This window comes from Uloborus diversus, chromosome 10 (assembly GCF_026930045.1).
Source record: "Uloborus diversus isolate 005 chromosome 10, Udiv.v.3.1, whole genome shotgun sequence".
NCBI classification, from domain to species: Eukaryota; Metazoa; Arthropoda; class Arachnida; order Araneae; family Uloboridae; genus Uloborus; species Uloborus diversus.
In genome coordinates, this window is record NC_072740.1 from 111,632,642 (window position 1) to 111,655,274 (window position 22,633).

A 22,633-nucleotide genomic window follows, 5' to 3' on the forward strand; every position below is an offset into this window, starting at 1 on the left:
TTTGACTCATCTAATTTAAACCTTCGTCAAAATTTTTCTGTTGGAAATAGGATATTGAGTCAAATTTTATACTTTTATAATACTTGAGAGATAATAATGACGTAGTTTTCTAATTGACTAATGAGTTTAACTTGCCCCTACAACTGTTTTTTGGTTATGTATCACATCTTGCCCCACCCTCCCCTGCAATGAAGAAATAGCTTTCTTCGGATAAGGAGACTAAAATTGAACTAAAGATGAGGTCTTACCAAACTCATTTATCTTTTAAAGCAGCATTGATATGAATTGACGTTGATCTATCGGAGTACATCCTATACTTCATTTGGAAGTTTTATTCTTATTTATGATGCTAAAGAAAAATCTTGACTTATAATTGTTTTTTTTTTTCCTTTCAAGTTGTTTATATGTAAAAACAGCGTCTTCCTTTACATTTGAAGTAATAATTTAATGCTTTGAAATAATTCAAACTAAATAAACTACTTTAAAAGAGCAAGAGACAACCAACTAGAACGAAGAACGCAGTGAATACCAGTGAACGAAATGAGAAAGGGCGCTGTTAGAGCATGTGCGATTAGCGCACTTAATACACGTTTGAAAGCGATTTCGCAATCGCCTAAGTAATTCAACTAACTATATATTAAGTATTTGTTTATCAAGAGTTTCATTTCAAATACTCAAAGTTTCAAATGATAGATAATTATATTTTATTCTTCCATTTTCGCCAGTTTGGTGAAAAATCAGGCTAATTACTTAAAATTCAAAGTCAAATGGGCACCTAAAGATATTATTTGATTTAGCAGAAATTTTGTATGATAAATAGACTAGGTAAGAGGCAAATTTTCCTCATACAAGCTTTACATATTTTTCAATTTCATTTTTTTCACTCCACCCTAATATATATACTTCTTCTAGTTTTGTGAAACCAATAGTTTGTCATCGCTACCAGTTAATGTTTCGTACTGATATATTCTTATACATGTAAACACAAGCACTGCTTGGCGCTTGATAACTTTAAAAGAGTTCAAGATTCCCCTTGTGCTGAACGTTAGGGGATTGGAACAAGGAATGGGAAATAAATAAAAAATCGCGATGTCAGCATAAGATCCGCAAAAACCCTACGTGTATTTGAGGCTGCAGAGGATACGGTATGTAGCATTCCATTAGCCTTGGATATTGCGAGCCATTAAGAGTCGCAGAATGTTAATACATCAAAATTTATTCAAATGAATCATATCTGGGATTCGCTTCTAGCAAACAAGTTTTGAAGTTCAAGCAGATAGACGATATTAATTGTTTTTAAAAGCTGTAATTTTTCATGCATTTTGTGCTCCCCTTTGAGGTTTTTTTCTCTTTTCTAATACACTGTTCAAAACAATTAAAGGATATTGTAAGTCTTTGTACAAAAAAAGGTATTAGCAATTTTTTTTTTGCATAGAATCGAAGAAGGGAGTTACAAATACAATTTTTTCATAATTTCAAACACCGCAGTATGCAAATTTTGAGTTTGACGCCGAAGACGACGTTTTAGCGTCGGCGAATGAGACTTCGCTCTAAACTTGTTGTAAGGCAAAGCAGAAAAGAATGATCGACATTCAGTAAGCGCGTTGTTTCGATGGGTGAGATGCCTCAACGAACTCATTTAATGGAATGAGAAGCTTCTAAAGTTGGTTGGCAAGCTAGAGGGGAGCCAAACACAAGCCAAGGCAGCAGAAGCTATTGGAATTTTGCAAAGTGTAATTTCTAGGATATGGAAACGTTTTTTAGAGACTGGAAATGCTGGCCGAAGATCAGAGCAAGGTCTCAGACGGTCAATAACGCTCAATAAAGACCGTTATTTAGCTTTAACGGCTCGGAGGTACCGAAGTATGAATGCCACTCCACTATAACGACACCTTCGCTCTTTGTCCACAATTGCCTTCACGCTGTAGGTCTGTATTCTCGTCGACCAATGGTGTGTGTCACATTAGCTGCGAGACAGCGTCGGTCTACAGGGAGTGGGTAACAGAGCATGTGAATTGGAGAAGAAATTAATTTAGCAATATTCTTTTCTCTGACGAGACCTGTTCTTGTCTTTATCCTGATAATGGTGTATTTTCATCTGAGGGAAACGTGGCACTAGAAAAAATCCAGCGTTCATGCCCGAAAGTGTGAGATTTGGTGGTGCTGGTGCGATGGTGCATGCTGGCTTCTCCATTGATGGGCGTACCGATCTGCATGTCCTTCCGAATGGAACTCTGACCGGTCGCCAAAGTGGGGATGAGATCCTCAGACCTATTGTAGTCCCTTACCCTGCAGCAATTGCAGGTGACTTCATGTTAATGGACGACAATTGCAGACCACATCATTCTAACTTGATGAATGATTTTCTTTTGGAGGAAGGAATCATACGAATGGAATGGTCAGCGTATTCTCGAGATATGAACCCAATAGAAAAGTTTGGGACATTCTAGGCAACAAGTTTCCGGAAGCCTACCACCTCCACAAACTGTCCAAGAACTGGAAAGAGCTCTTCAGGAGGAGTGGGGAAGAATACCCCCAGCCCTCATTAATAGCCTCATTGATTCCATGCCTCAGAGGTGTTTTAAACTGCAGGCCGTCCGGGGTTACCATACCCCCTACTAAAAGGGATTTTCTTTTAAGAAGACCCTTAACTTTTTCTCGCCTTTCTCACACGCACAAAGTGCGTTTTTTCCCTTTTGTACCCAAAAGTTTTTAAACAAGTATTTTTTCTGCCATACAAATGTATTTTATGTCTCACATAGTTTACCACGTCTGTCGATAATGTATCAATCCTCCGAAAAGTTCTCCAGGTTCAAAATCAACCCAAAACCTCAATATCTTTTAATTGTTTTGAGCAGTGTATTACAAAGAGAGGTTTATTTTTTATGTTTATATGTTCCAGAACTAATGCACCTATTCAAAAAAGTTCTTTGTATGAAAACTTTTTTGTCAACATGCACAGTGGCATCACTACTAATGATATTATAAAGAATGAGAGAGATAGAGCGGCTTTTCTGTATGTTTATATGTTCCGAACAAAGCGGTGGAACTGAAAAAAGTTTCATAAGTTTAACCATAATCACCAGGCAAACTGAGAATGAGCATGCGGTTTTTTTTTAAACTGAATTGTAGCAATTTTACTTAGTAATGGAAAAACTGACCACTCCATAATTTAAACTATTTTCAATGTCTCCCATCAGAAAGACTTCGTACGTTTCATAAGAAAAAAATGGGCCATTTGGAAAGCATCTTCAAAAAGTCGGACGGATGTTCGATGAGCTACTGTTTGAATATAGAAGTCGCGTGAATAAAACTCAAAAAGAACTAAAAGATTAAGACAACAGTATGACAGGTGTCATCTTTGCATTTGCCCCCGGTGACTCTTATCAAACTATTCCTGTGGTTCCCTTGATAAACGTGTGCACATATACTTCAAGCCTGTTTAAAGTCATCTCATTTTAGGAACTCTGTACGATCTCTGTATCTTAAGAGCGTCTCCGCGGTGCATGAACAATTTTTCTGATACTACTCTTACTGATTCTTTTATGAAAGAATCCTAAACTGAACTTCGGTACGCAACAGTCCATGAAGGACAGGGCCTACTTTTCTCCCCTCACGTCATCTTTTAGTGGTACGCCTTAGTTTTAAGGATTAGGTCTACTGTGTCCATCTCAGTTTATGACTACGAGGGCTCTGGGGTGCAAGTTTAGGTGGTCAAGCGAACGTGGAACCCCCAGGGTTTCTGAAATCGCTTGCCACTCATTTTATAGGCTGAAGTGGTGAAAGGCGGATTCGACAGTGCCCAATCCGGACAGCGAACCCGGATCTGCGGCGTAGAAGCGCGAAGAGATATCTCTGAGACAGTGGGTTTCAATGAAATAAGATCCTGTGAATCGAAATATGATCACCGTTTTCCACCATTACACACCACTTTTTGAACATAAAGCCCCCACCCCCTTTTTTTCAGTTTTTTGGCCCGTTGATTGCAAAACTAGAATTTTAGTCTCTGCGGGGGAACTAGAACCTTGTCCAAATATTGGTCTCACTCCTAGATTTACTTCGAACAAACTTCACCGGGAAGATCAAATTTATTTCTGTTACGCTTGTTCAGTTAAATAATGAAGAGAAAATGCATGAGTTAGTGATTTTTCAATTAAAAAAATTACTGTATTTTATTTAATCCCTATACCTTACTGTTTGACAAAATACACTTGATTTATTAGACATTTATTGAATTATTTTAGCTGCTGAGTTAAATGTATATTTGAAATAATATTATCGAATGCCGGAAGTGAACAAAGCAGGTTTTGAAAAAAAATTGGATTTGCTTTATGCAAAAAGATTATGATTTTTTAAGAAGTAAACAATTACAGTTAAATTTTGTAAGGAACAAATATGAAAGCATTAACATTGTATCCATCAGTAAGGCCTTTGAATATTATGCAGCTTAATAACTGCCAGAAATACGCTGGCCTCAAGAAGTTATGGTATAAGATGTTTTTCGAAGCTCACTATTAAAAAAATGGCAGTAACAATAAAATGCATACTTTGCATGAATGATAGTAACGAACTTTAAATCCATTTATAAAAAAAAAATTTGCTAGCACTTTCATTTTATAAAAAAGAACATATTTTTACGAGTGAGAAAAAATATGCAAATATCGAGCTTTCGTAGTTTTGTGTTTAAATTGTGTTAATTTTCAACTGTTGTTGGCAGTTTCGGTGACAATAGTCAATAGAGTTTAGAAAATGTCTCAGAGACGTCATTTACCCGATTCGTTAAGGTGGAGAACAGTTAAATGAGTGGAAAGGAGATTGTCTGAGGCTGATGCTGCTAGACGTTTCAATGTGTCTCGTAGTGTTGCTCAGTGACATTAGAATCGATACCAATCCAAAGATTCTGTGTCCGGAAGACCTGTTCCAGGCCGACCACGAGCTACAAACCTGCAGAAGACCGTTTTCTAGTTCTTTCGGCCCGAAGAAGAAGAACCACTACTGTGTCGCAACTCGTTGCAGACCACTTTGTAGCAACAGGAAGAAGAATCTCGGCTAACACATTGGAAACCGTCTTCACAATCCAGGTCTGTATGCAAGATGACCAGTTGGGTGTGTGTTCCCCTAAAAGGATTACAGCGAAGGATCCGCTTATAATGGACAAGAAAACATGTTTCCTGGACCCGGCAGCAATGAGCTTCTGTGCTGTCCACAGACGAGTCCAGATTTACATTGGAGAGTGCTTCAGGACGGCTACTGTTCTGGAGGGAACAGCGCAATAGATACCATAAATCCAAAACTGCTGAAAGACCACAGGTATAGAAGTGGTGGAATCATGGTTTGGGCAGGGATCTCGCTCGGTGGTCACACTGACCTGCATGAGTTCCATGGAGGAGTTCTGACTGGTCTGAGATGTCGGGATGAGATTCTTGCTTCATATGTCCGCCCATTTACTGGTGCTATTGGTAATGCTTCATTCTGATGGATTATAATGCACTATCTCAGCGAGCTCGGCTTGTTGAGGAGTATCTTATGGATCACGGTTTGGGACGAATGCAATAGCCAGCTCGAACTCCAGAACTCCAGACCTGAATCCAAAAGAACATCTTTGGGACTATCTCGGCAGACAGATTGATGCTTTAAATCCTCCTCCGAGATCGTTACATGAGCTGGAACAAGGCTTACTCTGTGTTTGGTCTTCGCTTCTTATTCCGGTGTAAGACAACTTAATAAACAGCATGAAAAATCGATGCAGACAATGAATTCAAGTTAGAGGGGGACACACTTCTTATTAGAACTCATTTTTGTAGTGTTTCTCTGACATTTTACTACATAGCACTGTGATGTTCGGTTTTTTTTCAAGAGTGGACTTTTCCACAAAGATTGCTTTTTTTTCGTTATAAATCGTTTTTGCAATACCCTTATACAAATTTCTATGGTGCATTCAATAAAAAGCATTTAATGCATATATCCTCCAAATTGTTTGTTTCTACACTCGTTCATTTGCAAATTAGACACAAAAAACGGGTTGTACCTTAACTTTTTGAGGTCAGTGTATATTTATAATTAACGAACTTGTTTTCACAGAAAATGTTGCAACGACTACACTGTAAAAACGGTTCAGAAACGTTCCTGAAAAATAATGGGCAGCTGATGTGCCTAATTCCTACCAGTAAGATACCTTAGAAGAACCCGGAAAGTTTTCCGCTAAAATTCGGTAACCTTTCTGAAAATTTCAGAAATCTTTCCGTTTGAAGCCAATCGTGTTTCAGGAACTGTGGGGTAAATAGATGTAAGTATAATGCAATAGCTTGGCCCCTTCCTGATTTATTTAGGAAGTTCCATACGCAGTAATGGAAACAAGGCCAAAGCTAAGCAGGAACTGCAGGAAAATATTCAAAATTTTACCCTCCTGCAATTCTTGCAAAGCCAACGCAGCCCATACTTATTCGCTCTCTTTGTGAGCTTAACCAGCATGGACGGGCGGTTTGCAAGAAGAGGTCGATACACTTTATAAGTACGCCCAGTTAATCTTTACACTGGGAGCTAAAAATATTTTTCACAACAGTGAGAAGTCTACATTCGTGTAACTTGTAGCAATTGAGGAAACTTTTTGACAAAGATATTTGATTTTTCCAGGAAATGGATAAAAACCATTGAAATCCCGAGACGTTACACGGAAATACTCAGTAACGTTTCGGAATTTTTTTACAGTGTAGTTCTTTGCAGTAAAAACGATTTAGAAACGTTCCTAGAAAATAAAAGGCAGCTGATGAACGCAATTTCTGCCAGTACCGTAAACGTGGGCTACTTTGGCACAGATTCTGGAACTTTTCTTATTCTTTTCTCAATAATTCTGTAACTATTCATATTTTCAAGCTGTGGAAACTTGTTTTACACATCTAGAGATCTCTTAATTTAAATTTTGAATAGTGATCAGTTTATTTCCACTATTTTTACTCTTAACTATTGTTCTTTATTTGGGCCAATGTTACCCTTGCGTTTGAGTTACTTTGACCCAAAGTGATTTTCTCCATTTAAAATCATTGTAGAACTAACTAGAGTCAAAGAAAGACGTGTGCTCTCAGGGAAAAATATTTATTTGAAAAAAAAAAAACATTTTGCAAGAAGTTTGTGTCAAACATATTTGTTTTGAGGGAAATTATTTATTTTTTTTAACATGTGTATGCATACCTAGTTATTGTCTCAGAAATTACCGACGAAAAACAGTCATCTTTTTATTAGTTTTGTAGGTGGAAACAATTTATTAAGAATCACCATACGTAAGAAAAAAGATCCTAAATTTTCGGTCACTTCCAAATCTTTTTGTTTGCGTTCATCCCATGCTCTCAACATTCGCTCCTTCTCCGCATGAACAGCTATTTTTGGAAACCTGAGCTCATTCCATTATACAATAATACAATTCTGTAAACTTCCCAACAAATTTTACAATATTTGTGAGAAGTAGATGCAGCTGGGTAAACCTTTTTCTAAACCTCCTGCAACTTTCAATTCCTCTTCATCTTCCAAAATAAAAGCCATTTAACTTAGCCCTGATGAATTGAGTCGGCAATCTCCTTATCCGTTGCAGAGAATTGCAGTTTTTTCCTTGTGTTTTTCCTGTTTACAGTCTTCATTTTAGCTATTCTTTCCAAGTCTCCCTGGCAGTTTTTCTCAAATTTTTATGCTGGGCCAAAGTAGGTCGTAGTTTTTAGGCTAAGAGATTTGTAGCCATTGTTGTTGTTTTTGCTTATTTGGGCTTCAGTTACGTTGGTTTTTCATTTCAATAAACTTAAGTAGATTCTTGAGCTAAAATAAAATCTGACATATACACACAGACTGACTTTCTGCTTGGTTAAATATTGCCAGCATTTAAGTAACATTTCACAATATTTATGATTTAATTTTTCACGATTAAGCATGTGTACGTGTACCTTTTATTCAGGGTTTGAGCAAATGCAAAGTTTATGCATCGGAATTTAATTGGTATACTTGAGTATGATAATACATTTAATCGGATTGACTCAAGTTTGCACTCCGACGATTAGTCTATAACCAATGGAACTGCCTGGTTTTAACTAGCCTATATCATCGTTTCGTCGCTGAAACATGGTTAACTTGAAACTTTATTGGTCAAACCAACCCTAAATAGCGGTTTGTGGAATGAATTTGCCAATTGTCAAATGATAAAGTAAATAAATAAATAAATGTACTCCGACCACACCAGTGATATATAAAGGCAAATGTTTGGCTTACAGCTGAAAACGGACACATCATTTGCAGAGATGCCAGTTCGCAGAATTCGAAGCAAAGGCTCTTCGAAATGAACGAAACACGAGCATCAATTTTTTTCTTCTCTCCCCGATAGACTTATTCAAATAAAGTCGTCCTGGTCGCCTTACAATTTCCCACCGCAAACGTGGTTGGACAGTATTTCAATAATGTCAGTTCATTCGTATAATTACATAATTTAGTGTTATAGTTGTTGAAAACTTATTAAGATTAGAAAGTACAGCAATAATAATGTTTTTTTTTCATAGGTAATGGGAGGTGCAATTCTTGGTATCGGAATCTGGATAAGGGCTGATTCTGACTTTTGGGAGTACCATAATGGTATGAACATCCCACAGTACTATCAAGCTTGTTACGTTGTAATTACACTTGGTGTCATTATCCTAATTATTGGATTCTTTGGATGTTGTGGAGCAGCTTTGGACAGTCCTTGTATGCTTTTTACGGTAAGTTACACCTTATGAACGTATGCACTATTTTAGGTCCCCAATAATTTGAACTGTGCATTTTATCTAAAATAACTTGAAATGAAATATAAAAATAACAGTTTTTACTTTTAATAGTTTTCCACTTTCATATTTCCCTCACGCAATTGACTTTTTAATATTTATCCATACTTTTGTGTTCCGAACGTCCGTTAATCCGCGTATGCGAACCTTGGCTTACAGAAATAACTATATATAGATTTACATGCTATGTTACGATGACTGACGAAATTAGCTCTGATCCAAAATATTGACGATCAAGACAGCCGAGGGCATAAAGGAGATCAGAGTAAATTATATTAAACGCATAGACAAAAAAAAATATATATATATCGCTGTATCACATATATGTGATGTTGTGATGCATTAGACAAAATGTTTTCATCATCAATGATCAAATATGAAATGCTTAACAGAAATTAAAATTTCTCGCAAGACTCATGAGGTGGAAGCGAGACTCATGAAACATAAAATATAATAAAAATTAATATCAGATACCACTTTCAAATATTGACTTGAGTTTGCTGTATGCGGTTTGATAATCTGAAATATTTTATCTCCTGAACATCTTCAATGTTTTAAATTAATTTTGCTTCTGTATGCTGCAAATGTTTTGTCATTGAGTCTTCATAAATACATTGACAATTTGATATTAAGATACTATTTTTCATAAAATTACGAAAGATCAGTGAATTGTAACTTATCATCATCATTGTAACTGACTAAATAGCCCAGTTATGGGTCAATGCCTTCCTTTTAACACTTTTCCATAGCGACAACTGATTAATCTTTGATTTACAGTTTCTTTCATTTATTGCGAGAAATTTAGATTCTATCGAATCGGTTCATCTGAACGGTGGCTTTCATGACCTTTTGGTTCTAGTTGGTCTAAAAATCAATACCTTTTTTACTGTGTGTACATTATGCATTCGGATCACATGTGCCATCGAGTACATTGTGTTAACTTGAATATACAGGGAGTCCTGAAAAAGACTGGCTGTTTTAAAAATTTATGACAGGAAAACGGTAAATGATAAAAAAATAATTTTTGCAGAAAATTTCTTGTGGTGGGCCGTAAATCCCCCCCCCCCCCCCGAGTTCCAAATTTTAGTTGAAATTATTTCCAATAGATGGCGTTGCAAATAGTAAGCCTATAAATTAAAAAAATATATATATAGAAAATTACATCATAATTTTTCGAAAATAATGAACAAAAGAACAAAAGAATATTTTCAAACAATCGTTGGCTGTAATCCCATTTCGCAATCGGAGGAAAAATCGGTGAATTTCAATTCTTCTTTTTTGACTTACCGGCTTACTATGTGCAGCGCTATCTATTGACACATTTTTGAACTAAAATTTGGAACTCTGAGGGAAAAAATTTAGCGCCCACCACGTACATTTTCTGCAAGAATTTGTTTTTTATCATTAACCGTTCTCCTGTTATAAATTTTTGAAAACAGTCAGTCTTTTTCAGGACACCGTGTATTTAGTGGTGTTAAGTTGTTTGTATATAAGTTCAAAACTGAATCGTCTTCTCCTAGTACCATTTTCATTTATAGCACCAAGAATGCTTCGCAGAATCTTTCTTTCAAAAATTTGAATTCTGCTTTCCTCCTATTTTATAAATGTCCAAGTTTCGGATGCATAAGTTAAAACAGGCATCACTAGTGTCTTGCAAATTTAAAACTTTGGAATATAGTTTTATGTGAGTGAAATACCTCAGCAGCTTACCCCATCTTTCCTTTTACGCCAACTGACCCAAAATATAATTAAAATTCATGTTAAGTTGATTTTAATTATTCATTGCAATTTCTTTAGTATTTCGTCATTATGGTTCTGGTCGTAGTTATGGAACTAGCAGCTACCGGATTGGTGTGGAAGCATGCAGATGGAGAGAAGGTATTATTATTTTTCATTTAAATGTTCATTCTAAATCCAATGTTTTAAATTCAGCCGTTGAGATCAATATAAGTCACTTTTCTTTATTTGTGTTCTCACCATCAGAAATTTGTCTTAACCCCATCGACTTCATGTGACAGTGATTGAGTCTAGATTCAATCATTACCCCATACATAGGAATCGCAAAATCGAGCAGCACGTGGTGTTTTGTGCAAAAGTAGTTTAGTAATCCATGCTATGCACTAGCTTAATATCGTGTTTTAATGATTTACATCCCTTTTGCTCTAAACTTCTCAATTGTTTGAGCGTTCAAACAAAAAACAGTTACTTTTTTTTAAACTTTTACTCATTTTACATTTCTCTTTTGTTAGTTTCAAGATTTCCTGACGACATCCATAAAAGAACAAATTGACAAATATATAGCAGGAGATGGAGATTCTGGCAGATTTATTGAGCTCTTGCAACTACACGTACGTAAAAATTGGCATTTTTTTAGAAATTTGTTAGAATTATTGTCGTTGAATTCATCGACAATCTACTGGCGAATGCGAACTTTATCCCAGCTTCATGTTTAAAAATTATTAGAAGCTTGCCTAAAATAAAATATTGTGTATTTTATTTACTTCAGCTTTTACATTAATTAATTTTTCTATTTCATTTGAACACTTTAAAAAGTGGCGAAGTAGTTTCTTAACCTTTCCTATAAACTCATTTAAGTATTTTCACTTCTAAGTCTACATCTTCAAAATGGGTCTTTAGAAGTAATTGATAATTGCCCAAAGCAAGCATAATCGAAAATTTTAAACTTTTTTTTTTAAATCTTGGCAACTTGTGGAATATAGAAAAAGGAAAACATTTTTTTCCCACAGCAGTGCATAATGTCGAAAATACTTCACGCTGTAAAAAATACATCTTGAATATTTATCAATTAAGAAAAACACTTCTTAACTTTATTTCATCTTCCAATGGTAGTTAATTTAGTAAATATTTCTGCTTAAAACATTTATTTATTTATTTATTTTTTTTTTTCAACATTCAACAAAATTTCGTAATTTTTGACAGCCCAAAATATTTATCCTACAACAGGCAGTGAATAATAATTTACATATACTTAATAATTAGGTTAATAGTTAGTCTTAAAATCAGGGGTGGATTTATATAGGCTTGGGGGCTTGTGGCACTACATTTTATTAGAGCCCTTTTATACGTAACAAAACTAATTAAAACAATTACCCTGTGCATTTTTGCATCTCTTTTGATTTTGGAAGCCCCTCGCAATTGTGACAATCCACCACTACTTAAAATTTTTAACTGTAAAACAGCTTTATTAACTTTCATGTTACAGTTCAATTTTTAAAAAACAATTTTTCATGCCATTTTGTTTTGAACAAAATGAAAACAGAAGTTTTTTAAAATAGCAAAAAATTAAATTCCCTTCTGTTTTTATTTTGTTTAAAAACTTAAATACTTTTATAGAGTGCGTTCACTGTTTCAGTTACGTTAAAAAAAGAAAGAAAAAGAAAGAAAGAAATTCAAAAATGCCTAAAAAGAAAAACGTATTTATTAATGACAGCAATTTGCTAAAATAAGCCGCACGTCGGTGAAAATTATTGATCCTCGAACGAAATAAAAGCATTAAAGCATTTCTTAACTAATATTAATGTTCGGCAACAGATGGCAGTAAAAACAGTTTCCTTTTTATGATTTATCTAAATGGTTTTTGCAAGCTCTCAAAGCAAGACGAGAAGAATGTTGAAACTTGAATAAGTTAACAAAACGAATTACTAGGTATCATGTCGTTTGTACCCTGCTTTTATTACAATAAATACAAAAACTTTTTTTTCTCATTTACGCAGTAGGTAAAAAAAATGAACATTTTTGTACTCGTAGTTTCTAAATGCAGAAACTCAGAGTTCGTTTAATAAGCAATACTGCAAAATCACAATAACTCTATCTGCAACTCGGAGGAATAAACCTCCACAATCGGATATGACTTACATAATTAAATTGAAATTTCTGAATGATTTGCCAGTTATTTCAATATTATTTTCTCGGCTTTCGCTCTTACATATGTTTCATATTTTGACCTTTCGAGACTGAATTGCGAAAGAAAAAAGCGAAAAATATATTTTTGTCCTTCAAACTATGAATGCCAAATAACTACTGTAAACTAGGTACTACTATTTTCGCAAAATTTTTATTTTCTCCCTTTTTTACGAGCTCCGTATGAAGTCCAACATATATTTTTTTAATTTTTTATGGAATCTATTATGTTTAAAACAATTTTTGAAACATGCACAAATTGTTAAGGTGAAAGAATCAGAAAATATTTAAGCACTTCAAAAAGGAAAAGAAACGAGGAGTTCTTACAGCATTTCAAATAATGAGTTATTTTTTCAACTCAGATAAAGAGCAAAAATTCGTCAACCATAACATATTGACAGCGTGGCCCGTGACGCCATTTAAAGATGACACTTCTAGTCATTTTGGAACTTCATATGTATTTTTCATGAATGAATGCTGTCAATCAGCAAAAAAAGTAAATACATAAATAAATAAATAAATAAATGGTGGATGTTTTGAAACCAAATCATCAATAGAGTAAGGGAAAAAAACATCAGAAAAGCACTAATTCGCAGATTACTGCAGACACGTGTTTCGACGTTACAGGAAACGTAGAAAAAGGCGTTCTCTGTAACGCCGAAACACGTGTCTGCAGTAATCTGCGAATTTGTGCTTTTCTGACGTTGTTTTTTTCTTACTCTACTGTTCAGCACAAAGGTATTTATTTATCTCAAATCATTAATATTTGAAGTAAGAATTAGATATGAGGCTTAGGATGACGAGCGAGCTAGTTTTTAAAACTAGGTGCGAATCATAGATGCAATAATATTACCCTTCCAAATAGCACATTTGTTTAAACGTTTCATAAACGTTTTAAAACGGTTGTCACAACGTTAACAAGCATTTCAAACCGTTTAGGAAGCGAAAAGTGTGCCAACTGAGATAGAACCTGTTGGACCATTTTCATAAAAAAACAGATTTTTAGTTGTAAATAATTCATCAGCCAAAAACATCATTTTCAACATTCTTTCTTTTTTAGTTGGAATGCTGTGGAGGAAGAGATAAAGATGATTATCATGAAGATGACATACCCCAATCTTGCAGCAGTGACAGAACGAACAATATCTTCATTCACGTATGTATAATTTTATGAAAAAATTTTCGGTACCTGCATTGCCGATTCTAGGGGGAAGAAAGCAGGGTTCTTCCCTCGAGCGACAACTTCTAGGGGCGGAAAATTTACCCTATTTATGTGTTCTTTTCGTTGAAACGTGATATCAAAACCTGGAGGAAGATGGGTAAAGACAGCAGTTTTAAGACTTGCCCCGTCTTTGAAAATTCGACGATCTTCACTGGATACGTCGTAAGTTACCACCGGCGTACTCAACGTTTAAAAGAGCACCATATCATCGCTTAGAAATATGTGTTTAGTACTTCTATGAGCGTATGGTTAAATTTCCAACAAAAAACGTGAGGAAGTTCTATGCTCTTTAAATCTTCTTTTTATGCATACATTGTGATGAGAAAATTCACATAAAATTGAAAAGAAGTACGGGAACTGCAGTACCGTGAGCTCTTATGCAAATTGTGCCCTGTACGCTTCTAAGGTTCACAATCACCATTGCATGTTGAGAAAAATAGTGTTACGATGCAAAATACCAAAACCCCTTGCCCTGTTATGCCATTGAAATTTTGCCTCCTTCTCGGTTTTTGACTACTCCAGAGAAATGAGGCCATAACTAGGACGAAACTAGTCTATTTTGATGTCATAACCGGGCTGTCGGTATTTTGCATGTACTTATACCTAAGGTCTAGCTTTAGTTACTGCTTGTTGTTACAATGTTACAAGATAATGCTCAAAAGCTTTTGCATGCTTAGCGGCTGAAATTGTCAATTGATTTTTGCTGTCGCAAAATTTTCGCCTTCAGCAATAATTGAAACGTAGATAAAGATGAATCATATGTATTGATGTAATTAGCAACTACGTAGGAAAAAAAAACATGCTTTTTCAGGTGCCCTATATCCAGCATTAAAAATAAAATTATGATTACCTAGATAGATATAGTTATATTTTCCAAGGAAGCTTTATAATGTTTTTCCTTGCGGTAAATCAGGTGTTATTATTTGTCAAGCAATCTCACTTGAAGTCATTTTATTTTTGCATGAATAAATGAACGCAACTAAAGTTGATTCTTACTTGATTATATACTTGACTGAATTATGAATAAAATTGAAGAATATTATGTCACGTTGCTAATGTCATTGAATTCTAAAGAAATATAGTGATATATTTTTTATTGTATTTATTTATTTTTTAATTTATTTATTTGAAGGGTTGTGGAGAGAATTTGAGACGTTATCTGGAGCAGAAAGCTGGCGCAATTGGCGGTGTAGCTCTCGGTTTGGTACTAGTACAGGTGCGAACATTTTTTTTACATAAATTGATATAAATCTTTATAAAATCCTCATTATCAATACCGATTGCATTTTAATTGTTCATATTTACCAGCAATATTTCTAAATACCATTCAATTAGATGGTTACACTTGTTCTTGCTAAAATTATTTACAACTGCAAAACCCTGAACTTGTACCGCGAGACTTTTATTCAAAACAGTTATCTGATGCAGTTTTTTTTTTATTTTCTTCACACCAGAATAACTTTTTGCTCATGGAACTGAATTCCAGAAAAATTGCTCTCAATCATAATAAACACGTGCAATCATTAGCGGCTTTAGGCGTCACGAAGAATAAATTTATTCTGAAATTATATGTTGTATATATAATATACACTGCATGTATCTCGTATATATGCAGTGACAATATTTATGGCAAGAAAGACTTGTAAAAGTCGAAACTGTTATACAAACTATAATTTTTATCAGTGTACTTTCAAAAAAGTTGTTTTATAATATTGCTTTGTAATGGATGATTCATACAATATTCTAACCAAAATGTATAATATATTTGCGTTGTACTGAGTTAAATGGATTAAATATTAGTTTTAAACATATAAACATGATTTTTTTCTGTCACTAAAAATTCCTTTTTTTTTTTTAGATTGCAAATTGTTTGCATAGTAAACCAAAAGTAGAGAGAACACGTTTCGGTGTTATTATAGCTATAGTGTTTAATGTGCATCACGATAATTTTTTTAACTTATTTTTGAAATCATAATCTGTTTTATCCTTATATATTATTTCTGTAGCCTGTTTTTGGTTTCTACGCCAGATTTTCCTCAATTCTTCATCGATTTCTTTGATTTACGCCTTATTTTAAAGCTTATGGTGCTGGCTACTGACGAAAAATAGACCCACGATCTAAAATTGTTTTTTCGGGCAAAAAAAACTGTTTTAAAGAACCAGAATGAGGTTTTCGGTTAAACTTATAACTTTAATTTGCGCTTTGACTGACAGAGCTGAATAGCTTGATCGGCAGAGCGTTCTCTTCGTAACCAGGAGAATGCGTGTTCGGGCCCATGTCCGGACAGTCTGCAACAAAAAATTAGAGAAATATCGTGCATTTCATGAACACGTAATTAAGTGAATAACAACTATGAAGGAATAGAATAAATGAGAAGGAAACGCTTCTTGCTGATATGAAATCTTGAAGTGACTTTGTACTAATTTACTTCGGAATTGTACGTTTTTTTTTTTTTTTTTTTTTTTTTCTTTTTAAGCTTTAACTCTGGTAAGAAAATTAAAGCATAATGTAAGCGAAAATATAAGTAACAGGTTTAAGATTTCAGACTACAATAGAATTGTTTTTTGTTCAGAAAAAAAAATAAATCGTATATTGAAATATATATTCTTCTAATGAGTTTTTGACTCTTTGCTCAAATAAAAAAATTACTACCTCAATTTGAAGGGTAAAATCTATATTTTTTCTTCTTTTTGGAAAAAAACAAATAGCTTATCACATTTTTACTACATTCGAAAAGCTACGCTTAAAAAAGAGCATAGCTCAATTTATTTTGTATTTTAACCGTGCTGTTAAATGATGAACACGTGCTGCCATCTAAGTCATAACGGTTCAAGCAGCCTGCGGTACCAAATTGTAAAAATTTTTAAGAATAAAAAAACGTTTCTTCAATATCTTATCTTATATATTATTCCCTTCTCATTTTAAAACTTATCAGGCTGGCTAATGAAGAAAACTAGACTTGCGGTCAAAAAATCAAGTTTTCGAAAACGCCTCTTGCTGTATCAAAACCTTGATGCTGCCTGTAGTTCTTATGCATTTTTCAAAAGCAAAGTTCTAATGCAGTTTTCCTTTTTTTACGTCGCTTTCGGCAAAATAAAAAAAACCTGTGTGTGTGTTCATATTTTAATAAAGCTTAAAAGCACTGGACTTGGTTGTTCGGTTAAATTGATAAGTTTTTTTCGTAGAGTGTTCGGCTATAAACTATCTGAACTTCGGACAAGTTTGGGCTGTCCGAAAGAATACCAAATTTATATTAGTATTACGCATTACATGTACTCATAACAACAAACGTAATAAAATAAATGCAGTGGGAATGCTACTTGGTGTTTCGACTCCTTTATGCAGGCTACAATTATCATTCGGATAAGTTGACTGTTAATCGAAGAGTGTTCTTCCTTTTTTTTTAAGCTTTGACTACATCCAGACCACTCAGCATAATGTAAGCATAAAAAAGTATTAGATGTATCTAAAATAAATCCTTTTTGTGCAGAAAAACATTTTCATTGTATGCTGAAATGTAGATGTTTCTAATAGCAGTGTTCGACATTTTGTACAAATGAAAAAATACTACGTCAAATTAAAACTACAAGTTTCACCCAGTAAACCTTTAATTTTTTATTCGCGCGAATACGATATAAAGCATTAAAATTATTATCAACTTCATTAGCAAGAAATCATTTTCTACTCCTCTGCTTTCTGCTGAAAAAAAAATACATTTTGTCTACGTTCGAAAAATTACACTTAAAAAACGGACTCAGTTCAACTGTTTTTTTTTTTTTTTTTTGAATTTTAAGTGTTCGATTAAAAGAGAAATATGTGCGGGCATTTAAGCCGTAACTGGTAAAGCAACCTTCTATGTGAAATAGTTTAATATTCAAAGATAAAAACACTTATTTTCAATCTAATTTATTACTTCTCTAGAATGTTCGTTTCAATCGCTACGTGAGATCTTCGTCATTCTTTAATCAAATTCCATGCTTTTCGAATAATTTTAAATCGTATCATGCTGGTTAATGACAAAACATAGAAGCATGATCTTATTATTATTATTATTTTTTTTTGCCAAAAAGCTTTTTTGCTGTTTTTTACTACGCATTCTTTCAATGAATAGCTTTCGAAAAGGAAGGCGCAATTGCTAGGTTTGTTGGGGTGCCGGGCTGTTAATCAGAATGGCGCCAATTCGAATCTGTGCCAATAAATATCTCTTTTAATATTTCTTTTTTTCCCGTCAGATGCTCACATGGGCAGGACTGTATTTGCCACAACCTGTTTTTTTACATGCACAATTATTGCTTTTTCACGAGTCACTACTCAGCCACACTTTTAATGATATTTATGTTTGAATTGAAAATATGTACGACCAAACGGTGAGCGATGATCAAATTATTACAACGTTGTATTTAACGAGGTTTTGTTACTGATGTATTTAAATTACATGCCTTCTCTTCTGCGCTTCTTTTTTTTTTTTCGGTTTTTCTTCATAATGTTCTTCCTTTGAAATTCTTAAAGAGCGAAATACCTTATGAAACGATTCGAAGCACAGTGCGGAGTTCCGCACGGGTCGACTAGTTTTACATAATTCAAAACAGCCATAATGATTCTTTGAACCTACGCTAAACAATTTTTTCCCTCCATTCACCTTCGTTGACAAAATTGTGTCTTTTTTTTAAATTTATTTATATTGTAATACATAAATTCATTACAACTTCAAGAATGTGTATTATATTTAGATTCACCCTGTACCACTGAGCTCAAAAAATGAATAATGAAAACCTAAAAGAAATGCTATGGCTTTTTAATTATCACTTCTATTGAAGATACTTTCAATAGGAGTTATACAGAACACAAGATATTATAATTAGACTCATGCTGGGCAAATTATAATAAAAGGTTATATCATTTTCTAGAAATGATGCAACCAGAAGTTCATATTTACATTAATATCCGATTTTCTCAAGCCTCCTTTCAGACTAAATCACTATTGTTTATTATGTCATACTACGTATTATTTCCAGACGCAACGTAACACGCCTCAGTGTTGAAACACTGGGCAGTGACCCTCTTTTGCTATGAATCTCACTATCAACTGGGCGTTCTTGTTCTTACGCAATTGGATCAGAAATCGAAATTGTGCTGTAGCCATCGATGACGGAGTACTATCTTAAAAAGACCTTGATCTTATTAATTCAGGTTAATATCAAACCTGAGCTTCAAACAACGCTAACATATAGTCAATTACCTTTCTTTTTTCGTGTTTTAAAATCCAGTTTGTGCCCCAGAATTAAATTATGTACCGTAAACTGGGGCTACTTGGACCCGAAAGTTCATATTTTTTGCGAGTTTTACACTAATTTTTGGTTAAACCCATTATGTGCACTGATAACCTTGTTTTTACCACTTTTCAGACGTTCTGCTACCACCTTAAGCCTTTTTTAAACAACAATTTCACCTCTTTATATATATTTTTTTTCTATTTTTAAAAATTGGGTTCAAGTAGCCCCGCGCTGGGGTTACTTGAACCCACTCAGCGAAAAAGCTTTAAAACAGGTGGTGGTATCAAGAGGGACCAATGATTTTGAAAGGAAACTCAAAATATACATTCTAGTGAGCAAATTATTAATATAAATTGCAAATTATTTATATAAATTAATATAAAATCAACGTACATTCATAAAAACATATTTTTAGGCGAACATAATTTCTCAAATAGAAATATAATCTAACTACAGCTAAAACCAATTGAAATGCGCATTATTTAAACATTAGAAAGAATGAAAACTCCTCTCTTTAATGGCTTGGGTGGATTTATTTTCTCTGATATTATTTAATACTTGCTCTTCCTCGATACAAATACTACAGGACGCCCGCGCTTACTTTGTGAACGATCTTTTAATTTCCTCTTTCTAGTTGATATACATTGAGTTTTATAGGACCAGGGAGGATTTTAAACACTTTTTCATGGGTTCATGTAGCCCCAGTTTACGGTAGTTAAAAAAATAATAATTTCAGGACTCATTTACTCCAAATCTCAAGTAAGCCCCCAAAATATCCTATTTATTATAAGTGATGTCGGAAGAATACAGTTGCCTATTAACTCAATGAAATGTTGTATTTGCACATATGAAATGTTTTGCACATAGGGATTGGTGCAAAGATATCTGTTGTTATAAGTAACGACGTTTATTTGTTGACTGATTTTTCAGTCATTAAATATACTAGAGAACTTCAGTTAAATAAATTGTTTTACTCTGCCTCGGTACAGTGAATAAAAAACTGCCGTAAAAAAACTTATCAAACCTTTTTTTTTTTTTTTTTGCTTTTTACAGCATCATTTATTTTGAAATTATTTTCCATGTTTATAATCTTCCCTGTTTTCTTTTCCAGATTCTGAGTCTTATATTTACGGGTTGCCTTTTCTGCATATTACGCGAAGACGCCACGCAAGCCTATTGAGATAAAACCTAAAGAGATGAAAAAAAAAAATCCATCCAACGTTACATTTAAAACGCAGTGTTCATTCTTCGTCATTACTTTAGTTTGTTTCATGGCAGACAAAGATTTCATGTTTTTCATTGGATGAATATTAAGATTTTTTTCATATTCATGTTTAAAAAGATAAATAACATGAATAAAATAGCAATTGTTAAGTTATTTGCATTTTATTGGAGAAAATTATTAATCATGCAATGTAGACATTTTTAGCATATGTTGGCTAGATTCAGGAAAAATGGTACAGCTGCATTTATGCCTAGATAAAATATGAAAAAATATTTCATGCTTGTCCAGTAGACGTAGCAGCTTTAGACTCTTGTTTGATTCAAATCAGTTACGTCTACTGGACTTAACTGCACTTAGAGTGAGAGAGGAAGTAAACAAAGAGGGTTGCCGCTTGACACCAAATTTGCCACTTTCATTAACTACTCGTTAGATTGGCGATTCTGTTGGCAAACATTCCGCTTGTCTGATTGTCGCTGTTTCCAATCATCCCAGCGCCAAAAAATTTCGCCAAGTATCAAGTCGCTTTGTTTACTTCCACTGTCAGTTCTTGCTAAATGCACAAACACTAGAAATAATTTTCAGATTTTACTACGGCATAAATGCAGCCGTCGCATTCTTCCTCAACTATCTCCTATTGAAAAACTAGCAGTCAATGCTATTTTCTCTATTGTATGAGAAAGGAAAATATAATTTCTTCGGAGAGTTCAAATGTTTTTTTTTTTTTTTAGTCTATGTTTTCACACTTTTCTTTCTCATGTAACTCATACCCTAGTTTCCCAATCGATGAACTGTTTTTAATGACGGCATTTTGCATGAGAAAGTAACACTTTTGGATGTCCTCTCTACCATTTTAAATGTGTTTTTATTGCATTAAAATAGATTAATATTCATTTTATTCTTAAACAATGTTCAAAACATGCATGGAAACAATCTTCAATGACTTTTAGAGCAGAAGTGTATTGACAGGCATTTTGAGAATTACAAATTTTTGAGTAGAGCGTAGGTATTTAAAAATTTAAAGACTCGTAATATTCCTTTATTTCTTCATTTTTTTGTATTCCAAACAGGAATGCGAACAATGGTATTATTTTGTGAAGGTTTTTCTCTTAATTCACTGTTGTCAAATGTGTATTTAATGCAATCATTATGTCTGTATGAAAAATAAATATTTTATTCTTTCGTAAAAATAAGTTTATTGGTCTATATGTGGAATAAGTCATACAAACTTCACTGTTTGCTTACTCACTCAATTTATGCAAAGAAATTTAACTATATTACAAAAATTTACAGATTGAATTGCAAATTTGCTTTTAAGATAGGCTATGTTAAATAAAAATTACACAAGATAAGCCACGATTGTTATTTTCTGCATATGAAACCCTTGCGGAGAGGAATAAGTTATATGACTTATGCAAATTTATGGTAGCAATGTTTTTCCCAGAAAGGAGAAACTTGTGAAATCTAAACAGCATAAAATAGTCAGAAATAAACGAGTTAGAGCATAGTAGTGGTATAAACGAGACAGAAAAAAACCAGTTTTTGTTTCTCAAAAAAAAAAAAAAAAAAAGGCTTGATTTTTCAAACCAGAGATTATAGAACTTTGAATAGGAATAACAAGTACGAGTAGCCGAAAAAGATATTATTAGGCAATTATTTTTAATCTAAAAAAAAAAGTGATATGGGATAAAGAAGCAAAAGTAATAAATTAATAATTAAATGTATAATCTATTTACTAAAAAAAACGTACATATGGATCTTAAAATATTTCTTTTACGTTTCTAAAACAAATTTCGAAGTTTTTAAATGTTTAACAAAAATGAAAGAGAAAAAATATTTCCCAATCGTCTTCTTCTGAATTTAACTTCCAAAACATTTTTCCAAGAAAACTTTGAATGAAACTTCCTGATTACCAGTATTTTCTGTCTTTGGCCTTGCCTCAATAAAAAAAAAAAAACTTCTGTAAACACGGGATCCAATAAAACAAGCGCAATGAACTAAAAGCAAACTATTACCTATCAATCCAAATCTGTATACTGTTGGCGAGGGAGCACATCCAAAAATTTGAGATATTTCAACTGTACGTTTTCGAAATAATAGGTTTCAACGAAGTAACAGTTTTTCCCTTAAATATTTCGTCACAAAGACAAGCAATACCAGCCCGGTTATTGCAAAACGATATTAGAAAGACGATGTATG

General features: G+C 33.7%; 1 protein-coding gene across 1 annotated transcript in view; it reads left to right on the forward strand.

Annotated features, from left to right (window-relative positions):
* LOC129231463 (CD9 antigen-like) overlaps positions 1-21,610 on the forward strand; it is a 66,749-nt gene extending 45,139 nt beyond the window's left edge. The window contains exons 2-7 of the mRNA XM_054865788.1: positions 8,535-8,732; positions 10,593-10,673; positions 11,045-11,143; positions 13,777-13,872; positions 15,071-15,154; positions 20,324-21,610. Coding sequence (XP_054721763.1) covers positions 8,535-8,732; positions 10,593-10,673; positions 11,045-11,143; positions 13,777-13,872; positions 15,071-15,154; positions 20,324-20,392 — 627 coding nt within the window. The 3' untranslated portion in view covers positions 20,393-21,610. The remainder of the gene's footprint in view (positions 1-8,534; positions 8,733-10,592; positions 10,674-11,044; positions 11,144-13,776; positions 13,873-15,070; positions 15,155-20,323) is intronic.
* The last annotated feature ends 1,023 nt before the right edge of the window (positions 21,611-22,633 follow it).